General features: G+C 34.5%; 2 protein-coding genes and 1 pseudogene across 2 annotated transcripts; 2 read left to right on the forward strand and 1 right to left on the reverse strand.

The window, feature by feature from the left end:
- The first annotated feature begins 3,376 nt into the window (after positions 1 to 3,376).
- Positions 3,377 to 9,961, forward strand: LOC119192152 (exosome complex component RRP45-like). The gene is made up of 7 exons (XM_037445989.1): positions 3,377 to 3,475; positions 3,547 to 3,641; positions 4,199 to 4,421; positions 5,694 to 5,914; positions 6,167 to 6,418; positions 6,775 to 6,962; positions 9,819 to 9,961. The coding sequence occupies exons 1-7, from the start codon at positions 3,410 to 3,412 to the stop codon at positions 9,908 to 9,910; spliced, it is 1,137 nt and encodes a 378-aa protein (XP_037301886.1). The 5' UTR covers positions 3,377 to 3,409; the 3' UTR covers positions 9,911 to 9,961.
- LOC115446654 (histone deacetylase complex subunit SAP30 homolog) lies at positions 9,926 to 11,740 on the reverse strand. Its single transcript, XM_030173405.2, is given in 4 exon segments — positions 9,926 to 10,512; positions 10,682 to 10,779; positions 10,782 to 10,899; positions 11,083 to 11,740. Coding segments are annotated over 4 exon segments (540 nt in total). The 5' UTR covers positions 11,278 to 11,740; the 3' UTR covers positions 9,926 to 10,383.
- Positions 11,741 to 14,668: 2,928 nt separating this feature from the next.
- On the forward strand, positions 14,669 to 23,381 carry LOC119188415 (annotated as a pseudogene).
- The last annotated feature ends 426 nt before the right edge of the window (positions 23,382 to 23,807 follow it).

Consider the following 23,807-nt stretch of genomic DNA (forward strand, 5'->3'; position numbering starts at 1 on the left):
CTACACATGTATTTTATATCAATATATTATGGTGCTTAGCGACATTTTTTGCCTAGTTATTACTGACAGTCCTAGAGGACTGTCTAGGTCTTAATAGATTAAGACCTAGGTTTCCACCTACGGTAGATACATAGTGATTTAATACCAGGGATGCATAATAGACTTTATCTATCTAGCTTGTTTTTTGCACCAAGTCTGAAATGTATAGTAAAGCCAATATCGACTTGATTATTAATTAAGAATAAACATGAAATACATAAAGACACACACTATGCTTTTAATATTTTGTGTTGATCAAAATTGATCAGTACCGTACTTAAATTGTATAGTTTACCATTTTACGTGGTAGATAATGCTCTTTTATTATTGAGGTACTTATTCTGTATCGCTTGTACAAGAAACAGAACTCTTAGGACATCACATCCACATTTTTCTATCGCCGGCCTTACCTGTTTTAATACAAATAGCATGGTAATGGTGTGGTGCCGGCATAGCAGATTACAAGCATAAGTCATGTGTAACCCCCATCGTGTCGTGGACATGTTACCCTCGTTTCTACTTCTTACTACTTAGCAATACAAAGCATTTTCTTTTAATTGCTATCTGGCGCCCGTAGGTACCTTTATTCATTTAACATGTTATCAGTTCAGATCAGTCACGTTATCAGTTATCAGGTCTGAGCCAAGTACCAGACCATTTTTGTTTTTTGGATATTTTATTAATAATTATCCCCCGGGAATTATTACTAGTCCTATGGCTAGTGGTAGGTATCAATAAAGTTTTACATAGAGAGATATAAGATAATAAGATCAGCCCTGTATTATATACTTGCCTACTGCTGAGCACGAGCCTCTTCTACTACTGAGAGGGATTAGGCCTTAGTCTACCACACTGGCCTAGTGCAGATTGGTAGACTTCACACACTTTCGAAATTCCTATAGAGAACTTCTGAGATGTGCAGGTTTCCTCACGATGTTTTCCTTCACCGTTAAAACGAACGATAAATTTACAAAGAATACACACATGATTTTTTAGAAAAGTCAGAGGTGTGTGCCCTTAGGATTTGAACCTGCGGACATTCGTCTCGGCAGTCCGATCCACACCCAACTAGGCTATCGCCGCTTTTGTATGTGGTTGGGATAATTAAGTACGAAACTACATAGAAATCGCCGTTTATAGTATGTAGGTAAAACACTGCACAATGCGGTATTGTCTAGTGTCTACGCGCTAACCGCAAGCCATATCTGTCTAGCCCGCGGTTTTTAGCTGAAAACAGCGATAAGGATGGTACCCCAGCAAAACTGCCCGTCAATCGTATTTTTAAAAGCTATCTATCTATTCAAAATTTATAATAAGTAGGTCTACATAAAGAAAAACAAATAGTATTTCTACTATTTCTACAATATGTTATCTTACTTTAGGTGTTTCGTTCATTTCATAATGAAAATGGCATTAAAAATCCCTATATCTCCTCCTAAAGTATATACACCATAATATCTAAGTAGTAAGTACGTATAATTTTAATTTGTAACCAACAATGAGATAGACAATTATTATAATAAAGAATATTTTGATTTAAGTATAGATTTAAATTTAAAAAATACGTTTTTTTTATATTCGTATATCTGTATTTTTCCGTCCGTAACTCGCGTGTCACCAAGTAGGTATGGAACAAATTACTCAAACTCGTTTGCTCGGGGGAGGGTCTTAAGGTGGTAGCTCAAGGTCCATTTTCATACATTTTGTTTCGGCTTTAATCTGGGTAACTAAACAAGTAGTTAGTTCACGTCTAGTTAGTGATTTCTCGCAGTTGAAAAAAATAATTAATAATCATGGATATTTCGGCCTTTAAAATTTCGTCATATTAAATTTTAAAGGCCGAAATATCCATGATTATTAATTATTTTACGTTTTCTTCAACTGCGAGAACTAATCACTAACTAGACGTGAATTTAAATTCTTTACTTGCCAATACTTGTTTAGTTACCCAGATTAAAGCCGAAACAAAATGTATGAAAATGGACCTTGAGCTACCACCTTAAGTGCTGTACCACTACTAGGCAGAAACCTCATCTGATAAGTAGATATTGAGCAGTTAAGGCTTTACTTCACTACACTTGCCTAGTACGACTTGGCAGGCTTCACACCTCCTTCCTAATTCTTAGATAAGTACTTATACTATATATGTTTCCCCACGATACATATTCCTTCACCGCAAAAGCGATCGATAATATTTAATAAACATTACACGCATAGGTAATTTCAAACAATGAGAAGTATCTGGGTTGTGTTTTAAAAAGATATCTTGGCTATGCGCGCTAATCTAAACTAAACTATCTTGGATTAGTTTTCTGTCATTAGGCTAATTCCCGAGCAAGAATAATAAATGCAAAATGCAAATAGATATTAGTAAAATGTAGTAATAGTAAGTATAAAAATCCCAATAAGGTTTCTTCCTGCAACCTCCTTAAAATTTTACCCCCTTATTCATAGACTTTTTTATCTAAGGACGGAGCATTGCTGTGATATCAAGTCTGTTTGTCAGTGCTGACGGCATGGCAGCCTTCGCAGTGCGTAGACATAGGGCCGTTGTGACTGGTTAATATTCAGATACAACTTGAACTAGTTGGCTGTCAGGTAAACAAACCTGAACAAACAGCTAGCCCTCAGATAAACAAAGCTGAGAAACAGACTTGTTTTCACAGCAATGCTCTGTCCTTAGATAAATAACGTCTATGAATAAGGGGGTTAGAGTTCTATTACGCTCAGATTTTCTGACACCTATTATTATTGACAATAAGACAAAATACTTTAATTAAAGTTTTATTTATAGGTATAATTTAAAAAAGCATGTACTATGAAACGCAATTCCCAATTTTTGAAGAACCTGAATCAATAAAGTTTCAATTCAATGTTTGGATTGTGATGATTTTTCCTATATCAAGTAGAAAGTCATGGTAAAATTTGTATACTTAGAGTTATACTGTTCTGAGGTTATACGTCTGATATTGTCTGTGATTGTTGAGTAGTGAATAAATTAGCCAAACACTTCATTAGCCAATTGGAATTGGTGAATAAATTAAGTTTAATTTTCTGCGTTAATTTTACTGTTTCACTTGACTGTTAACCGTCAAACGTCCGCAGGCAGCCTCTTGAGGGCGACTTTAATATACATAAAATAAAGCTTATTTTTGTTAAACATTTTTGACAGCCGGACATTCTACGGGGAGGCGAAAAATAAAAACCTAACCTAAAATCTTAATGTCAATGTCATACATAAAACATAACCTATTACCTACCTAAACAATAATATATTGGTGAATCTTACGTAGTATATTACTTACTCTATGTTGGTGAATAAATAAATACACATTTTTATGCCAATAAATTAACTAAAAAAACCTTGAAAATGCGAGATATATTTTTATCAAGTTGTGAGAAGAATTTTATACAAAAAATTGTCTCTGAGGGCCATGTAAGTAATTCTATAGCATGGATTGTAAAAATCATGATAAACTTGTAATTCTTTTATTCTTCTAATTTTAGCGTTTAGACGGCAGGACTTATAATGAATCTAGAAACCTCAACATATCTTTCGGTTCTGATTACGGCAGTTGCATTGTATCATTGGGAGAAACAAAGTAAGTGGAAGGAATAAACATACTTGAAGTTGGTAAATACTGCCAATAATTTTAACAAAATATACTGGAATATATAATTCTCAACAAAATTTAATCGTGATTCAGAATTAAATACACAATTTTGTATCTCACTTCGAAATTATATGTAATGTGTTAAAGAAATTGGCATAATTTGCTAAGTCTTAATAAAAAACTAATTTCAACATAAGTCTAATTCTACGTAAAAATAGTTGGGAATTGTGTGTTTTGTGGCGATCTTTTTTGGAAACGGAGATCATGATTATTTGTATAACATGTTTAGAATAAAAATAACAACAATGTGGGAGAAACATTAATTCATACCAGATTTATGTAATTAAACAAAATATAATAAATATTTAAAAGAGATATCAACAAATATTACCTAATATAAGCAAGTTTAATTTTGTCTAATTACAGTACTGGCTTCAAAGCAATTCTGTGTGACCTAAAGCACCAGATCTTAGCTGTAAGGCTCCTAGATGGATGCCATTCTTTTAAAGCTTGGACTCAACTGATATTTAACCCTTACATTTCAGAGTTCTCTCACAAGTAACATGTGAAGTGACACAACCAAAACAAATAAGGCCTAATGAGGGTATTTTGTATGTAAATGTGGAGATTGGACCCATGGCCGCCCCACACTTTGAAGCCAACCGTCAGACAGACCTCTCTGTTTACTTAAACAGATTGCTGGAAAAGTGCTACAAAGACTCAAAATGTATTGATCTGGAGTCACTGTGTATTGTTGTGGAGGAAAAGGTGGGGGGCATTCTTCTAATATGTTATTATTCTATGGAAATGTCATTTTAATATTCTATCTCCCTTATTCATAGACGTTTTTAATCTAAGGACGGAGCAAAGCTGTGATAATAAGTCTGTTTCTGAGTGCATGGCAGCCTTAGCAGTGCATGGCCATAGGGCCATTGTAATTGGATAATATTGTATTTCAATAAAAGTAATAAAAACATCTATCAATAGGGGTACATTTATTGTATGAAAATTTCTGTTATTTTGAGAGAAGGGGTTGGTATATGAGTGTGTAGAACCAGCTGTTATCTTCACCAGCCGTAAAAAGAATTGGGCCTTTGTGGAAGATTCGAATGATAAAATATGCAGGTTTTCATCTATATATATAAAAATCAATTGCTGTTCGTTAGTCTCGCTAAAACTCGAGAACGGCTGAACGGATTTATCTTATCTTGGTCTTGAATTATTCGTGGAGGTCTAGGGAAGATTTAAAAGGTGAGAAAAATTCGAATAATTGCCGGGAAAATCCTCAAAACAGCATTTTTCTATTTCCCATACAAACGTTTTCTAACTAATACGTAGAGTCAATTTGTAATTTATTACCGCTGCATAAAGTTCAAATTCGCGTGCGCGTTGGAGGATCTAATATCGCGTTCTGAAACTCAACAAAAGTGAAAGTGAAACGCGAACGCGACAAAATTGCATAGTCTCAAAATACATAGTACATAAATAGTGGTCGGCTTCGAGAAACTCAATTTTAGCTAACTTCAGTTGTTAATATAATATATAACTCAAAGGTGACTGACAGTGATATATCAAGGAACAGCCCAAACCATTGGACGGATCGGGCTAAGACTTTACATGCATAAAGCTACTATGACGTAGGCATCCCTAAGAAAGGATTTTGATAAATTCTACCCTTAAGGGATAAAATAGGGATGAAAGTTTGTATAAATGTTCTTAGATTTTCGACTGATTGAACTGAAATTATAGATTGGGGATAAAATTAGTTTGAACCTATAAGTACCGGGAAAATATGTAGCAAGACTTTTATCAAACAGTGGAATTTTATCCTGGACAACACCTTCACGCGGGCGAAGCCGCGAGCAAAAGCTAGTTTATAATATTTATGGGGCCTGAAATATTTGTTGCCTTATCTATACTTATAATATCTGTAGTATAAAATAAAATTATTATTAATTGATTGATATTGAGGCATTTTTTCATAATCAATGAACACAAAAATAAAACTTGAAACTCAATAAAATTAATTAATAATTCCAGGTGTGGTCACTGAGAGTGGACATAAAAGTATTAAACCATGATGGTAATGTAATTGAATGTGCCAGTATTGCATCTCTCACTTCTCTGGCTCACTTCAGGCGGCCTGACTTCACTCGCAGTGGTGATAGTATTATCTTTCATACACTCAGTGAGAAGGATCCAATACCTACTGTGCTCTATCATTATCCAGTGTGTACTACATACTCAATATACAATGGAGAGTGAGTATGATATTAATATAAGTATTTTTGTTGGGCACTTTAAAAAAATAATGTCCTAATAAATTTGCACTTTAATAAAACTATGTTAAGAAGTTATTAATTTTACCTACACAATGTGGATTTAATTCTATATGACAAATATAGGTGTTATAATTTGAGATAAGCTTTATGTACATTCTTAAAAATAAGCTCAAAAATTACAAAAGGCCTACATTTTGTGTCATATTAATGATTACTGTTATCTGATTTCAGTATTTTACTATCAGACCCTAACTTTATTGAGGAATCTGTGTGCATCAGCAACACAGAAGAAGGAGTATTCACTGCAGGAGGATTGCTTGTAGTTGGCATGAATCAATACAAAGAAGTATGCCTATTGGATCTTACAGGATCTGCAATATTCAACTCTAAAATTGTTCATAAAGCCATCACTCAAGCAGCTGAAAAATGCAAGGACTATGTTGATATTGTGAAAAAAGCTATTGCCTCTGATGATAACTTGAGGTAAATAATATTTATGTACAATAAACATTTATAAATTTATATGTATATTAACCAATTTAAATCTGAAATGATTTTTATTTATTGGGAGAAATACTGTTTATTTTTTAAAACATTATTAAAAGCTTATTCAAAATTGATTCTCGTAAATTAAACATTCTAAAGTAAATTTATGAATGGATGCTAGAATCACATGCGCAGTTAGTCATTTCTAACATAGATATTATAGTGGGCGCTATTTACAATCTCACAAAATTCCTGTGTATTCCTGCATTCTCACATTAAATCAAAAATGTCTAATGTCCATGAAACTACGCTAATAAACTCTCATATGTAAATTTTTATGAAAAATTTTACAGACAGAAAAGGGCTAAGATCAATTTTGCAGATACAATAACGACTGAACACATGCTGGCGCTTAGCAAAAAGGATTTAAATATCCGCCTTAAGAATTACAATGTCGATGATCTAAGTAAAAATGATGAAACTATGTCGGATGATGATGATGCAGAATCAATAGATGATGAAGAGTGTAGCAAATATGATGGTGAGTTGACATTTTCAAATATAAAAGAAATAAAAATATTCATTTACAAGTTTCTTAACGAAAATTCAAGATGTTTGTACTAGACCAAAAACATTGTAATAGGGAAATGTAAAAGTTTTATGGTTGATAATTTTTTTGTTTTAAAACCTTAAATTCGTTTTATATACAGTTGGATACAAATATGTAATCATTACCTTTTGTTTTTGAACTAATGGAACATTCATTGGTTATTATTATGGGCAAAACATATTTATTTATAAATTTAATCAAAATGAACTGCACTCCTAACTTGCGAGATTTACTCTACAATAATGCATTTGCCCTCCAATATTATTTTACATATATTAAATTACTAGCTTTTGCTCGCGGCTCCGCCCGCGTTTAAAGTTTTCAGGCTAAAGTTTTCCATTATAAAAGTAGTAGTTTCCCGGGAGCCTATGTTCTTCGCAGGGTCTCAAACTGTCTCCATACCAAATTTCATCTTAATACGTTGGGTAGTTTTTGAGTTTAAGACGTTCAGGCAGACGGATGCAGCGGGGACTTTGTTTTATAATATATTTTTAGAACTTTTAAGAGGAACAATCCCGTCATACATCATTGTTGCATAACTTTAACCGTTTACGTAGCGCACGCAACGGAAGCTCTCAAAACTAATAAATTGTACCCGTATTTGCAACATGTTTCATTACTGCTCCGCTCCTATTGGTCATAGCGTGATGATATACAGCCTATAGCACCCACAAATAAAGGGCTATCCAACACAAAACGATTTTTTCAGTTCAAACTGGTAGTTCCTGAGATTAGCCATTACTGCTCCGCTCCTATTGGTCATAGCGTGATGATATATAACTTAGAGCACTCCACGAACAAAGGGCTATACAACGCAAAAAGAATTTTTCAGTTTGGACCGGTAGTTCCTGAGATTAACCATTACGGCTCCGCTCCTATTTGGTATAGCGTGATGATATATAGCCTATAGCAATCCACGAACAAAGGGCTATCCAACGCAAAAAGAATTTTTCAGTTTGGACCGGTAGTTCCTGAGATTAGCCATTACTGCTCCGCTCCTATTGGGTATAGCGTGATGATATATAGCCTATAGCACTCCACGAACAAAGGGCTATCCAACGCAAAAAGAATTCTTCAGTTTGGACCGGTAGTTCCTGAGATTAGCCATTACTGCTCCGCTCCTATTGGGTATAGCGTGATGATATATAGCCTATAGCACTCTACGAATAAAGGGCTATCCAATGCAAAAAGATTTTTCAGTTTGGACCGGTAGTTCCTGAGATTAGCCATTACTGCTCCGCTCCTATTGGGTATAGCGTGATGATATATAGCCTATAGCACTCCACGAACAAAGGGCTATCCAACGCAAAAAGAATTTTTCAGTTTGGACTGGTAGTTCCTGAGATTAGCGCGTTCAAACAAACAAACAAACTCTTCAGTTTTATATAATAGTATAGATATTTTTAAAGTTTAATTTTAATGACAGATAAAACTTATGTCTTAACATCTGCTATATTGTCTCTATTTTCTAAGAACTTGAAACATGCTATTTATTGGACTATGATAATATAAACAAAATTATGACAAGACAATGATTTTTCATACAGTATGTTTCTCTAGTGTCAAGCTGGTACTAAGGGATTGTACGATTATATGTCTAATCAACAGTGTCATAAAATTAATATTGTTAGGGAAAATATTTAAAAAAATATATATTGCTTTAGTGATAAGGGAATTCAAAATAAATATCCCTAACCTTATGCACTATATTGTTTGGCTTACTAGACTCAAAATAAAATTAAATAAAAAATTCAATTAATGTTTTATGGAGTGTTGCTCGCGGCTTCGTCTGCGTGAAAAGCCTTTCTACAACTTACTACTCGCTATAAAAGTCCCTCAAACACTGTTCATAGCGCCAATTCGAAAACAACAGCGCCATCTATTTAAAAAGATATATTTAAAAATGCCAGTATTACCTATTGAAACAAATTACCGGGGTAAAATGTAGCCTGTGAGTTAATGCACGACATTGTCTACCCATTTGTGCCAAATTTCATCCAAATCTGTTCAGCGGTTTCTGTGTTTACTTCTGACAAACATCTAAACATCGCAAACATTTTTACGAACTTCCGAATCCATATTACTGTGATGAGGCATAAAGATAAACTAAATGTATCTTGTGGCTCTATCTGAATGAATAACTTTCTTAGAATCATAATCCATTTCTGTGCTTTTCTGAGATAAGAAGTGCCTATCAATATCTGTTCAGTGTTATACTTCTCACAAGATATAGGCAAAGCTCATCATAAACTTTTAGATTTATAAATCACAACTCTAAAATGAAGTTTAAAAACCTTGGCACAGATAATCTGGTTCAAACTTTGATTATATATTTTATTCTGAATAAAAAGAATGTCCGTTACTACAAGCATAAAATAGGACATATAATATATCCAACTAGATGTTTCAGACTTCTGTGAACTGCTTTTATGCATGATTCCTTTTTCAGAAAATGTGTGACACATATAGATCTCAGTATTAATATTACATCATAATATTATTGTTCAATTGTCCTTCCTGTATGATTTTTCATGGGGATTTTATTATAAGAATTTACAATAAGATAATTTATATATTTAATTAATTGGTATTGAATTAATTTGCAATATTTTTTCTTTTTCCAACTCTGCCATGGACAAGACATATATGTAGGTATAAGCCTTTATTATAACTTGTGTGGTCTATGTTGATATCAGTATAAAATGCAGACATAACAACATAAATTAATAAAAAATACATTAGGTTGGATACCATGTGTATATACTAATTATTATTTTTTAATTGCAGTAATATCATCACTCCCACATACGGCTGAGGTGGTGTCAAAGAAAGGATCATCAAAGTGGATAGAAATATCATCAGAATCAGAGGAAGACTGATAATAATACAACATAATCTGTTAAATAAAATGTAATAAATTTACATTTCAATTTGCTGTTATTATAATCTCCCTTAACAATATTATATTAGCATTGCATATCCCTCATCAAATAACAATCATTATATCTTGACACTGCATTTTTATACAACAAAAAATCTCTACTTAGTCTAAGAGGAAATAAATAGTACTCCGTCAAAACTAAGGGACACTTGCAGCACAACTAAGTGAAAGATCATTTATACAGTCCACAACATTCTCAAAATTCATTGCATTCTGTTATCTTTATTTGGCATGAAGTAATATACTTCAAAATCACTCATGTAGATTCTCAATCTATATATCTATAATTGTGTCATTGTAGAATGCAGATTGAAAAAGAATGCACCACCAAACATGGCAGTTATCTCTTATGCTATATTGACACTACACACTTCATATTCTATACATGAGAGTCACAAACACATAATTTATTTACACAGAGTCTGAGTTCATTCCATTCTTCTGATCTAATTTGTTGCCATTTGTTTTCACCATATAGATGAAGTAAGTCATGATCTCTTTCTCATTGACTGGCAATGACTTGAAGTGTTTCTGGATAGCCTGTAATCATATTCAGAATGTGTTAGTTAAAAAGAAAAAATATTTTTGTAAATTAAAGCTATGTATAAGATAATTGATTCTTATTTTTATTTATTCCCTGAATATGTTTTGAATTATTTTTTTTTCTTATGTAACATGTAACATATTGGAGATAATCTTATGTACTCACATCAGCTAATTGAGCCTTGTTCAGTCCTGGCCTGGTGGACACCTTGTAATGCCTCTTGTACCTCCTCAGGGTGTTCACCTGCAGCTGAAACCAATCCACTTCAGGGAGTCCATCTCAGCTTCATTGCTATCATCCTCAGAGTCTTTAGGCCTTCTCTGTTTCGTCCTAGCACACTGTATCATCGCCTTATGGAAGTCACAGATGTATGTGTGCCTAGCCTGGAATAGGAAAGCAAAAAACTCAATATATTAAGCATGTCAATATACTTTTTATTTTCATAAATGCCATATTTAGAGATGGAAGAAAGTGTAATTGTGTGTGCTCAGTGCGTGGTTCACGTAGCTACCGAAAAGACGTGTTTTGTGAATGTCAATGGGGACATAAACAACGTCAGTACATACCTGACCGTCGATATTAAGTTTGAGCCTCCTGAGTGCGACAGTCTTCTGTATGCGCTTGCTGTACGAAGCGTTGCCCGCTGACCGTCTGCACCGATCACCGTCATCCACAAGGCAACATATTTGGTCTGAATTACCTCTAGAATCTTCTTCTCCTGTACTAAACCCGTTGTTCATTTGATACTCCCGTTGAATCATATATGATTAATAAATTGAACTTGCGTATTAGATGTCGCACCAGGCGTTGAGTACAGTTCGACGTATTCACAAAGAGACTCGATTGAGGTTATGATTTATGACAACACAGAACGTTTAGACGAAAAAACTCAATTAAATACATGACAGCTGATCCACGCCCGGTAAACTTATGCACCACGAACAACCGTGAGGATTGTAATTCTTTATTCACTGCACATATGCAAGAAAATGTTCATTGCTATTCACAGCCGTTCGTAACTTGTAAATACTTTGATTTTTATGTACACGTGACACTTTACGATGCCGGAATACGAGGCAGTTTCAATTTATCTATATTTTAACAAACTGCAGTAACGTTAATTTCGGTTCTTCAATGTAAATTACTTTCTCATCCGCACCGACAGATCGCTTCGCCATTACAATACAAATGAAATGACTGACTGACTGAATCGCTCCCGCACTCGCTCGTCCGTCATTCGCTCACTCCAAAGTCAAACCGAAAAATAGCATTCAGTCTAGAACACTATTGTTCCTTTCCATAGAGTGCAAAATAGTATATCAGACGTATAGTTCGAAAAATGAAAACAGTTCTTTTTGTGAACGTGTGCGTAGATGCGATATGACAACGTAGCTAGGTATTGTAGTATAAACAAAAAATAAAGCTAACGCCGTGCCTATGATTGGCTGGAATATGGCGGGGGATTTAATTTAAACCAATCGAAACGTTTTGTGACTGACATCGGTGTTTCTATGTATTCATTACGGCGAACGCGAAGTTCCCTACGTAATAAGCGCTGAAATCGTGTGCTCGTTTATAATAAACATAATACTCGGTGAGTTCTATTATTTCATAATATCATCGTTGTATTTTTATATTAATCGAAAAAATACCACGTTAAGATATTACCCGTGTTGACTGTATAGTAAGAGTGTTTCTATCAAATGATATTAATAGTTTTACATTCTAATTTTGTAAGCAAATGGCTGCCGAGTGCTGAAGTAAGGTGACATACTATATATACCTATATGACAATGTGTATTATTAGTACGTAAGTACCTACCTATTTATCAATATGTCTCTGTGTACATATAAGAACATTCGATTGACCAAGAATAATCAATCATTTCACCGTTCTATATATATTTATACATACTTGGTAAAATAATATACTGAGATTTATTTAATGTGACAGTATAAAACAATTGTGATAACTAATAGGATTCCCCGGTTAAGCTTTCTACATACAATTTTCAACGATTTTCATTGAGTAATGTATGTAATGGGACATGTTTTGGAAATAGTTTTATGGAAAATTCTTATTCGAAAGGCATGCTGTTTTAAATACACCTTAAATATCATTTTTCTGCAAATTGCAACTAGATACCACTGTTATTAAGTGCTTTGTATGTAAGAAACCGGAACATGATACAAATGTCTGCGATCGTAATCAAATCAAACAACGTCGCGGGAATTTGCCGCTCGCCCGCCAAACTGTCGACCGCAATTCCGCAACGCACATAGTAAACTTTAGGAAGTTTTACCATATACCTAGAATATTACAATTTAGCGACATTTTGAAATGTGAACTTTAGTGGTGTGATAGCTTGAGGTTTAAAGATAAGACGTATTTAACTATTTCAATAACATTTCAATACAGCTTACGAACATTTTGTTATTGTTATAGGTTATTTCTTATAACTATGTGACTGCTATCAGGAGCGGGAACGTTAAAAATTCTGTCTTTCTACGTCTGCATCAGTTATTAGATCGGCAATAGCCATGTCTTCGGTGAGTTCTGTTTTATTCAGTAGTTTTTTTTTCTGTTCGCTTCGCTTTTATCATGGTGACGAAGAATCCATTAGCTTTTGCTGTATTTATTTAATTAGTCCATCATACGGCATTATGTAAACTATATTTTTGGGTCCAAGTACATATTTTGATGAATCTCATCTTTATCTTTTTAATAAGACGAAAAGAATCTTAGACTGGGGATAAAAAGTTTTTTTTTTTTATTTGGTACTCACTAGACATTTTTCGCGATCGTGAAGCATGAAAACACATGTGAGACAGAACACGATACCTATGTCAGGAATTATCACAATCATTTTCTTAGATATAACAAGTAGCCATAATGTGTTTGACAAAGCAAAATACCATCTTTTTTTCTTCGTTCTCATCGAGATATTGTCGTGATAGGTTACCATCATCGGTTTTAATATATTACACGTCGCCTGATTAACATGTTTACGCGTTGTCACCATTTTAGAGTTCTCGTAACACATTGAATGGGTTTTGCTCAAGGTTATTTGGTAAAAAGACAAAATATAGCAGTATGAGAAGCTTTGGGCTTTTCAATGTCATTTAAATTAGGTGATAATTAAATGTTGGCTGACAAATCACTCGACTAGCCTTAATGCGGTTCAAAGCATTTTTCACCCATGTATAAAACAAGATGTAAAACCGCGTAGTTACTTAGTTAACTGGGGTAAATATAAATTTATATTGTCTATGTTTTACTCAGAGTGTTTATAATTCTTATTTCGGTACATAGTTACGTATATTTTTCGAATAAGAGAGAAGGTAGTCCCTCGTCGTCGTACATGTAATAGCAACAATCCACCCTAGAGAAATTATTGGATTTAAATGTATTCCTTCAATTTTTAAAGGATATTTCGGAAAAAAACGGGTTTATGCGTCTACTAGCTAACTCGCGCCATACGACGAGTATTGACTTCTCGGTCACGTGAATTTCGTTAGTTACTTTAAATGAGGATGATGGTACTTTTGCGTTACCTATATCTATAATTTCAGGTGATACAGCGTTTAAGGAATAGTCGCGTTATTACGCTGATGATAGAACAACAAAATAATAAAAAATCGATAATTTTAATCACGTTTCATAATTTACCCTACACAATGTCATAAATATATACTTAACCTTAATCTCAGTTTAATTTAGAAAGAAACTATTTTTTATTGCGAGCATCCTTGTTAACCGATCATCATTTCGATAATTAATTTTAATAAAAATATTTAATACACGTTTAGTTTCATATAGGAAACTGCAAAATTCTTAAGTTGAAAAAAAATATAATTTTTATATATTTATTTTCAAGGGCGAAACGATTAATGAAATATGCTTTAAAGGCTAATATTAAATATATAAAGAAACATGTGATCAATGTAAATTAGTACGTGATATAAACAAAAGAATTTCAGTACGGACGCGGATAGCCATACCATAGCTGCGCTAATCGTCTTATTGACCGGTTGGTGGACCGGGTTGTTGCCAGTTCGTACACCCTCGCTGTCGGTTCGTGTGCGTTCGAACCTTTCCGTAATGAGCCGCTGCGCGTTGGGGGCGCCGCTGTGCACTTGTTTGGCGTCTGCCTCCGCGACGTTGCCAGCTTTATTGACTTAAGTACTAACGAAGACAAAACGTACGCGCGTGGAGTGGAACTTACGGCCGGTAGCTTTTCGATTTAACAACACGCGCGACCTTGTGCTTTTATATTTTCCAGTGTTTAAACGTCGTTGAATAACCATGTGGCAGGTCACAAAATACTGAGTCTTTGTTATAAAAATCAATTTTCTTAAAAAAAAAACAGTGTTTCGTGTTATAATAATCGAAAGTGTAGTTATTGGTTATCGTTGCCCATTAAACGTTAGTACTACAGCGAAAGTGAAATGATATCAAATAGCGATAGATTTGAAGAAGTAATATAAAGTGGTCGAGAGGGCATAAAGAAACTGGTTGGCCGAAGGCAGCGATTGTAACATGGGGGAACGGGGCGCGACGGGGGGCGCTTGGGGTGCGCGCGACGATGCCTCGTGGTGGCCGGGCGGCGCAGGTGAACTGCAGCACCAACAACAACTGAACGAGGAGATCGGTACCAGCACGGCAGCTCCCACGCATCAATTGTATACTTATAAAATGACGGGCAGTTTTTCTAACAACGGAGATACAACCACTCCTAGTTACGATTATCGTTTGATGTCTAATGCGAATGCGAGGGAACAATCTCCCCAACAGTCATGGTGGTACGCTTCAGGCTCCGTGGAGTCGCAACAAACATCGTCACCAACGGTACGGAATGCTCCTAATAAATACGTTGAATATATTCAATAATATTAATGGAATCCCTAAAACATGTATTGATTACTTCTGTTGTTGAATGGAAACTATTAACTAAATTTTAGTTTTTTTTTAACATAATGGCTTGATTTCACGGCTACAATATGTAAATTTAAATTAAAATTAAAAACATAAGCACTCTTCACATACCTCGTTACTTATTTTATGCAGAGATTTTCTTGTTATACACCGACACTGTAATCTTAGCCAAAAGGCTAAGAAGCAATATCTCACTATGATAATTATAATTTGATTGACAGAGTAAAAAATATGACAATTACCAATTAATTATCGTAAATATTTCTATGTGAAACACAGTTATAACTGAGTTAGTTCACCACGAACAAAAGGGATTGAATGATTGATTGATTCTCCTTTCGTTTCAATCTTAACAATGTAGTGTAGTCACTATTCTAGATGATAAATTTGCGGTATTAGGTAAGTGTAGATAGTGATTAATATTTTGTATAACCTAACAATATATTTTCCATTACACTATTTAAAACATATTAATTAACATTTTATTACATTTTTAAATATCCAAAGATGTTTACATTCGTCTCCCGATAAAACTAAAGTACATATTACATAGTTTAAATTCGATTTTTTTTCTGTGGGATACGGTTGTTTGCATTGTTTTGAAAATAAAACTAAGATATTTATCATTATTATTAATTATAATATAAATTAACGTTATGTTTGTGTTATTTCATGATTCTTGTTTTTTTTATGTCATTTTCAGATGAAAAATACAGCGTGACACATATAATCCCAATTTTTGTTTTGGTAAATTTTCAATCGTGGCAAATGTAATAATCCTAAGAACCATTGTTATTTATTTAGATTACAAAGAGTATGTTATTATGCTAAGAAAACACAATTGTAACTTGTGTTTTAATTGTTCCATCCACAAAGTCAATCAAGTCCGGAAAGCGAGCAAAGCAATCAGCAATCTAACGGCATTCAGCAAAACCATCAGTCTCTTCAGCAAGAGCAGAACCAAATACAACAACAACAAAACCAACTGCAACAACAGTTGCAGCAACAGAACTTGCAGCAGGCGATACAACAGCAGAACCAGTCGCTGCAACAGTCACTGCAGCAGCACCAAGAGGGGCAGCAGACGCTGCAACAAATGATACAGCAACACCAGCAGCAACAACAGCAACAACAACAACAGGCGTTACAACAGACACTGCAACAGACACTGTCTCAAGCTCAGGCGCAGGCCCTTGTGCAGGCGCAAGCAGTGCTCCAGCAGCAAGTAGCAGAGACAATTCAACAGCAACAACAGACATTGCATGAGCACATACAGGCTGTCCAACAGCAGCAGATACAGGTCAGCTCTACAAGCGACAATCTGCCACATTACAGGTCAGTAAATAATTATTAAAAAGAAACTCCAAACATAATGCTTTAATTATTTTTTATGTGTTCTTATTCTTATATGTATATCTACATGTTTAATGTAATAAATTTTGATTGGATTAAGCTTTTGAAGAAGTTATTTCCAAATAACAATATTATTTGTAGCAACTTGTTTAATGTATAAATGTTATCAATGATAATAAAATTATCTATCTTCAGATGTTTGGTTAATATGGGATAATGCCAATATTTTTTAATTAAATTACTGGTATCTTAAAATTTATGATATCTTGATTTTGCATTCAATTTTAGCTTCTTCATATAAAACATCATTAAATGAGTGTAACAGTTTTATTTCAGAATATTACTAAGAAAAACATTTAGGTAGCTCATAAAAGCTGTTAATTTTAAACTAGTGTAAAATAAGTCATAACAACTTGTATAGTAGCTACTAAAGTTTGAATATATGTTTCCCAGCCTTTATAGTAACAAAGTAAGAAAGTAAAATTCTGAGTTGAAAATTACATTGGTGGTTTCACAATTCTTAAGATTTTTGCCTATGTGATATTAGGATTTTCCAAAATTAGATAAATTTACAAAGCCATGATTTTATTCTTTATCAAATTAAATATTATATAATAAATAAGTTATTGTGACATAATAGTGGATGTGCATAATATTGATGTTTGAAAAGCAATCATATATAAGTGACAATCTGTAAACTTTGAGTAAAGCTATTAGAAGTTTTGATTTTAATAAGATTATTCATAACAACAAAACTATTTACAGTATAAAGTCTACTAATAAAAAAAACTTAGCCACACAAAACCTCTATCAAATGATGCTGAAGTCTGGTAATTCCAAATATGTAACTCATTTTCAGTACATGTGTTGCTTAGATATGGTTGCCGATCAAATGTCAATATGTATTTTATATATTCCTTAATTTTTTTTAACCCTAGTTGCCAACATACACTGGATACCTTCCTCAGCACAGTAAACATGTTACTTGAAATTTAATGGATACTATCACCTATAAACACTTCGCAATAAGAATTATAATCAATACTTGTCGTTAAGGAAAGCAAAGGGGATTAAGGATTGGGCTGTTTTTGCCATTGGAAATCTTTCTCGCCATATAATATAGAATAGAAGGGTGTCTATAATGTATGTTTTTTACAAGGCAGCGGTAACCACCTTGCCTGAGCTGATTTATTCATACTGTAAATATTTCTAAAATAATGGTTTTACCAATTTTTTTATTTTGATTTGACATTGATGTATTTTAAGCAGGTTGCTATTGTTGTCTACTGTATCTAGAATTGGTATTTGAGATACAAAAAACACATCCCTCTCTCCTTTAAAAGCGTAACAGTAGAATAATTTCTTATTTTTATGGGAATATAGGACTTTGATATAAAAAAAAACATATTTTATTGAGTTTTTTTATATTATGAGTTTTTGCCAACGATTCGAAGACTTTAGCCCTAATGAGTCTGCCCCCTGTCTGATCATGAAGGCTGCAGTCTTCGAAACGTCGGGTGAAGATCATAATATAAGTAATAAATCGTGATAAAATCCAAGAAATAGTTATTTCTAGAATTGCTAGGTTTTGAAACTGTCTAACGCATATTGGTTGGTTTGTCAATAGTTCTTAAATTAATACATGTGTTACAGTAAAATTTAGTAGTAGTGGCATTCGTTTTGCCACCTAATAGGACTATTATATAAAAATAGTTTTTGCACGCGGCTTCGCCCGCGTAAGTAAGTGATCCGGGACAAAATTCCCGATATACATTTTTCTAGGATAGAAGTAGCCCGTGCTCTTCCCAGGTTCTTAAACTCTCTCCAAATCAAATATCATCGAAATCTGTTGTGTAGTTTTGGATTATATCGCGTTCAGACAGGCAGACATATGCGGCAGGGGACTTTGTTTTATAATTTAGTTTGTAAAACTTTTTAAGAGGAACAATTCCGTCATTCATCATTGTTGCATAATTTTAACCATTTACGCTGCGCACGCAACAGAAGCTCTCAAAAGGAATAAATTTTCCCCGTTTGTGCACCGTTATACTGCTCCGCTCCTCTTTGTCATACCGTGATGATATATAAGCTACAGCCTTCGTCGATAAATGGGCTATCCAACAGAAATATATTTTAAATTCAAACCAGTAGTTCCTGAGATTAGCTTCAAGCGAACAAACTCTTCAGCTTTATATATAAGTGCAGATAGCCCAAAATATAATTCTCAGGTGCAATTTACTTACGAAATTTTTCAAGAGTAAGAACTCAAAAGGTATGGAATCTATAAATAAAAATACATAAAATTGTACACAGGAGTTACAGCAACAAGCGCAGCAGCAAGCGTTAGCCCAAGCCACAGCGAATAAGGGCAGGATGCCGCGCGCACGGCCGTACAACAAGCCGCGCGGTCGGATGACTGCGTACGCGTTCTTCGTGCAGACCTGCCGCGAGGAGCACAAGAAGAAACACCCCGACGAGAATGTCATCTTCGCTGCCTTCTCGAAGAAGTGTGCTGAGAGGTGGAATGTAAGTTGTTTGTGGGTATTGTAGACATTAAATAGACAGGTTGTTAATTTATTTGTCTGGACTTCAATTAAAGTCATTTAAATAGTGATATATAGGAAATATTATATTTTGTTTGCCAATGGTATTTTAATCTCAGAGAATGTGTTTTCGAAGTGTTAGACAAAGAAAATAATATTTGTGATAAAGTCTACGTAAATGGAGCGGAAAAGTAATATGTAATTGTTGAAACTTAGCAGATTGTTTTATGTTGTTAAATTAGCTTTTGCTTGTGGTTTCGCCCGCTTGAAGTAGTTCTTCGGGATAAAAGACCCGCTATATTTTCCAGGATAGAAAGTAGCCTAAAACCTTCCCAGGGTCTTGAACTATCTCCATATCAAATTTCATAAAATACCGTTCTGTAGATTTTGAGAAAATCGGTCACATACATACAGACAGTTTTCGGGGACTTTGTTTTATAATGTGTATAGATAGATGGGTATAAGTTAAGAGTTATCTCTTAACAAGGTGCTTATACATCTTGATCCTTAAGTAATTTACCGATGTAGTTTGGTGTTTATTACTACTTGTAATTCAATATTTTAATAATATACAAAGAGTAGACGCAGTATACATATATGGACTATGGATTGGAAGTTTCTCAGTTTGATTTTCAAATAAACAATTTTGTGTGAGATTTTCTAACATGATTTAGGTTTGGGATTGGTTTCCCTGCCAGGATATGGGTTCAGGCAGTCAACCAATTGTAAAACTAAACCGAATTGTTTCTGAAACATGCATGTAAAAGTGCTTACCTCTTGTGGAGATAGATAATTACAAATAAGAACACCAGCAGAATACTATGTTATTTTTTCTCAGACAATGTCAGAGAAAGAAAAGCAGAGGTTCCACGAGATGGCTGAGCAGGACAAGCAGCGGTTCGACCTGGAAATGCAGAGCTACGTGCCGCCCAAGGACGTGAAGATCAGGGGACGCAAGCGGCAGACGTTGAAGGATCCCAACGCGCCAAAGCGATCGTTGTGAGTGCCGGTCATGACTTCTTCCTCATTCATATATAATTAGTGTAATTCTCATTAGTATATTTTAGTTTGGGGTCATGGTTGCGTCTCGAGTAGTTTTGGCTATGAAAATGTCGTTTATTAATCATGTAGGTACTATCTCGTATGACAAGTCAACTATACTATACTATAAATACAGAATAAAAATATGAATCACCTATTCGATTCTAGTAAATATCTATCATCAGGATAATGTGGTTTCCTATTAGGAATTTTCAGATTTGGATCAGTACATCGGTTATTAACTCCTACATCTAAACTTAAAATTTGGTGAACTGGACTGTAGAGATATAAAAAATAATACAAAAATATAGTCATTATTCAGCAACATTACTTTAATTTAAATATTAATTTTCGTTCAGAATGTTTGGAAGAATATTCACTTTTTGTTATTTTTGAATTTTATAATGTATTTTTTCTCCCCTTGAATCACATCCGCCCTGTTCCATATTATAACTTTTCTTTATGAATACTACACATTTTTATTAGAATATTATTTATGATCGTAACCATCCTGCTCACATTGTTACCGAATAAAAATATTCGCGATTTCTTGCCGAGTGGTATTATTTTGATTTAAATGAACACAATAAACAATTTTAATAGTTATGGCATCAGTTATTGATGCTAGGTGTTGCCTATTTGGAACGTAGTTGCCTAGTTGGTAGTAAACTCATAAGCTTTAAGAAAGTTTCTATCATGCTATGGTCCTCACTATTCTTCCCTATTTTTGCACACAATGAAGAAAGAACAAAAAAGTATATCACAAGAATCTAGAAGTCTATCATCTTACTATTGCAAATATTACTAAACATATCAACATTACAGATCAGCGTTCTTCTTGTTCTGCAACGACGAACGTTCTAAAGTGAAGGCTGGCAACCCTGAGTACACAATGGGCGACATCGCCAAGGAGTTAGGCCGGCGCTGGGCCGCGGCGGATCCGGAAACTAAGGCTAAATACGACGCTCTCTGAACAGGACAAGGCGCGGTATGACAGGGTAAGTTTTGACAGCTCTTGATTTTTTTTATTTTCAAGGCAATGTGATTACTGTATGAGATGGTGAGTCTTGATGGTGCAAAAATTGTCGACTGATGAGCAATCATTACCCTTTGTTAGTCGATACAAATATGCTAGCAGGTTTGGAGTAAAATTAATTTTATATTGAGGAATTTTCAGGATGATCTGATTGTTGTGATGACACTACCTTGACGTACGAAATAGCCTATTGAGGACTGGGGTGTGTGTAGGTAGTTCTGAATTTTGAGTTTTGTGGATTCATTGTTAATATAGTTACTACTAGGTTTAGTGATGAAGACAAATGTGTACTGAAAAGTTCTCAATAAGTGTGAGAATGTTTAGGTACATAGAATTCCTCCTTTAAAGTGAACAATAAATTATATAAAATACATACGTAGCCTCGAAAGTCCACTGACTTTCGAGGCAAATACCACTGTATGAGTGTTGAGTTTAAACCTGCCGATCTTTGTCACTGCATGGCAGTCCGTTTTATTCCCAACTATGTTATTTACGTTTGATATTTGATTTCGTCACTCGTGCTACATTAGATTTAATATTCGATTGGTTTAGGTTTATTTTCCGTTGTTTGTTGCAGGAGATGACGGCGTACAAGAAAGGTCCATTAGTAGCAGCGCCGCCCCCCGCCCCGCGCCGCCGCACCTCGCCGTCCGCGCCGCCGACGACATCGACGACGCGCCCGACTACGAACATGACGATGAATATAACTGAACCACTACTGCGTACTGCACTACCACACAACTATAGGCGTAGCTGGCATCCTCTAAAAGCGAGGGGGGGGTCCTGCTTCCGACACTACAAACAACTTTCGTGTCCTTTAACTTTAGACTTCGACACTACACCGTACACTAAGTGTATACACTCGCTCAGTGCATACAGTCACTCGGTGAATAGATTAATTCAGTGCGTACAGTCACTCGGTGAATAGATTCACTCAGTGCATACACTTACTCAATGTGTACACTCATTCAGTGTCGTAGTCTAAACTGTATATTATAATTGCAATTGATAATTTGGTGGTTTTAAAAATTAGTAGTATCCTCAACATCCTATAATGGATACCACATAGTGGGTGTGCACAGGATCCCTTGCTACGCCTATGACGCGACAGTTAGTACACTATAGCTACATTAACGAAATATTTGTGAGTGTAATGCTGAGTACCATTTTCGGTTTTGGTTGAGTATGTTATCCAATATGTGAAGGGAGAACATTACTTTTGCACCAATCAACCAATCGGTCAACGAGTTGGCTGAATTGTTAATAACACACACAGAAACTCGTTTTGCTAATATTGCTATAGTATACTAAATTTTATGGTTTTTCAAACCGTTTGACTTGACCCCTGAAACTTGTGTATAATTTTATATACTGAACTATTTTTATTAAAAGACCACAGTGGCATGGCCCACGTGTTTTCAAAAATGAATGTGTTATGTATTTTGATAAATTTGACGTACCGTCGGTCGGTGTTTAGTAGAGACTGAAACAAACCATGTTAGATAAAGTATTATTTTATAAATATTTTTGATTTAGGTCTGTTCTCGGTCTAAATGCGGTTGTAGTCTACGGAATATACTTGAACGCGACTGTGTCGTACCAAGACAATGTTAATTTACATTATATTGTATGTATTCGGTAATTGTTTAAACTTTATGTTGATTTTAACCATAAAACAGAGGAAATTATATTTTGTTGTTGTAAATCATTTGATTTGAGTTTAATTCTGTTGTGTATCGCCACAGTGCGCTACGGCGGCAATACATTTTGAAAATGTTTTTTTTAAATATGGCTCTTGATAATGTATGAGTTGGTTAGGTCGAGGTTAAGTGGCCTTATAATTTTAATTTAAGGTCGTGGTAACATTGAATCGTCAACAATTAGGTGATATTGTTTAGTGATGTAACGCAAAACTGGAGGTGTCAGGAGCGGTTGCAGCCACATCGAGGTATATTTTTATCTCACGCAAATACTCTTAACATAGGCAACTTCGCGATGAACAAAGGATGTATAAAAGTTCAAAATTTTTTAGCGTCGATAAGTTGATAGTATTTGGTAGCTAGATATGTAAGCGCGGTTGAAAAGTGAGCGAGTGAGATTTGTTAATTTGTGACCAGAGTTATAGTTAATTAAATTATGATTCCTTTATTTCGTCCTTATGGGATGCAACGATTTGTTCAAACGTTTTAGGTTATATTGTTGATTTGAAACTCGAGTCGCTGGCAGTATCGTTTGTAAGATCATTGCCTGTGTGTTTTGTGTTTGCCATAAGAATGTTGCACAGTAGTACGCAATTGCGAATGCGCATCTGCAATTTAATATTAGAAATGACGCTCGAATATTAGAACTAATATCTGTCGTAATCGTAGCTTGATGCCTGTG

Source organism: Manduca sexta, unplaced genomic scaffold (genome assembly GCF_014839805.1).
Source record: "Manduca sexta isolate Smith_Timp_Sample1 unplaced genomic scaffold, JHU_Msex_v1.0 HiC_scaffold_2402, whole genome shotgun sequence".
NCBI lineage: Eukaryota > Metazoa > Arthropoda > Insecta > Lepidoptera > Sphingidae > Manduca > Manduca sexta.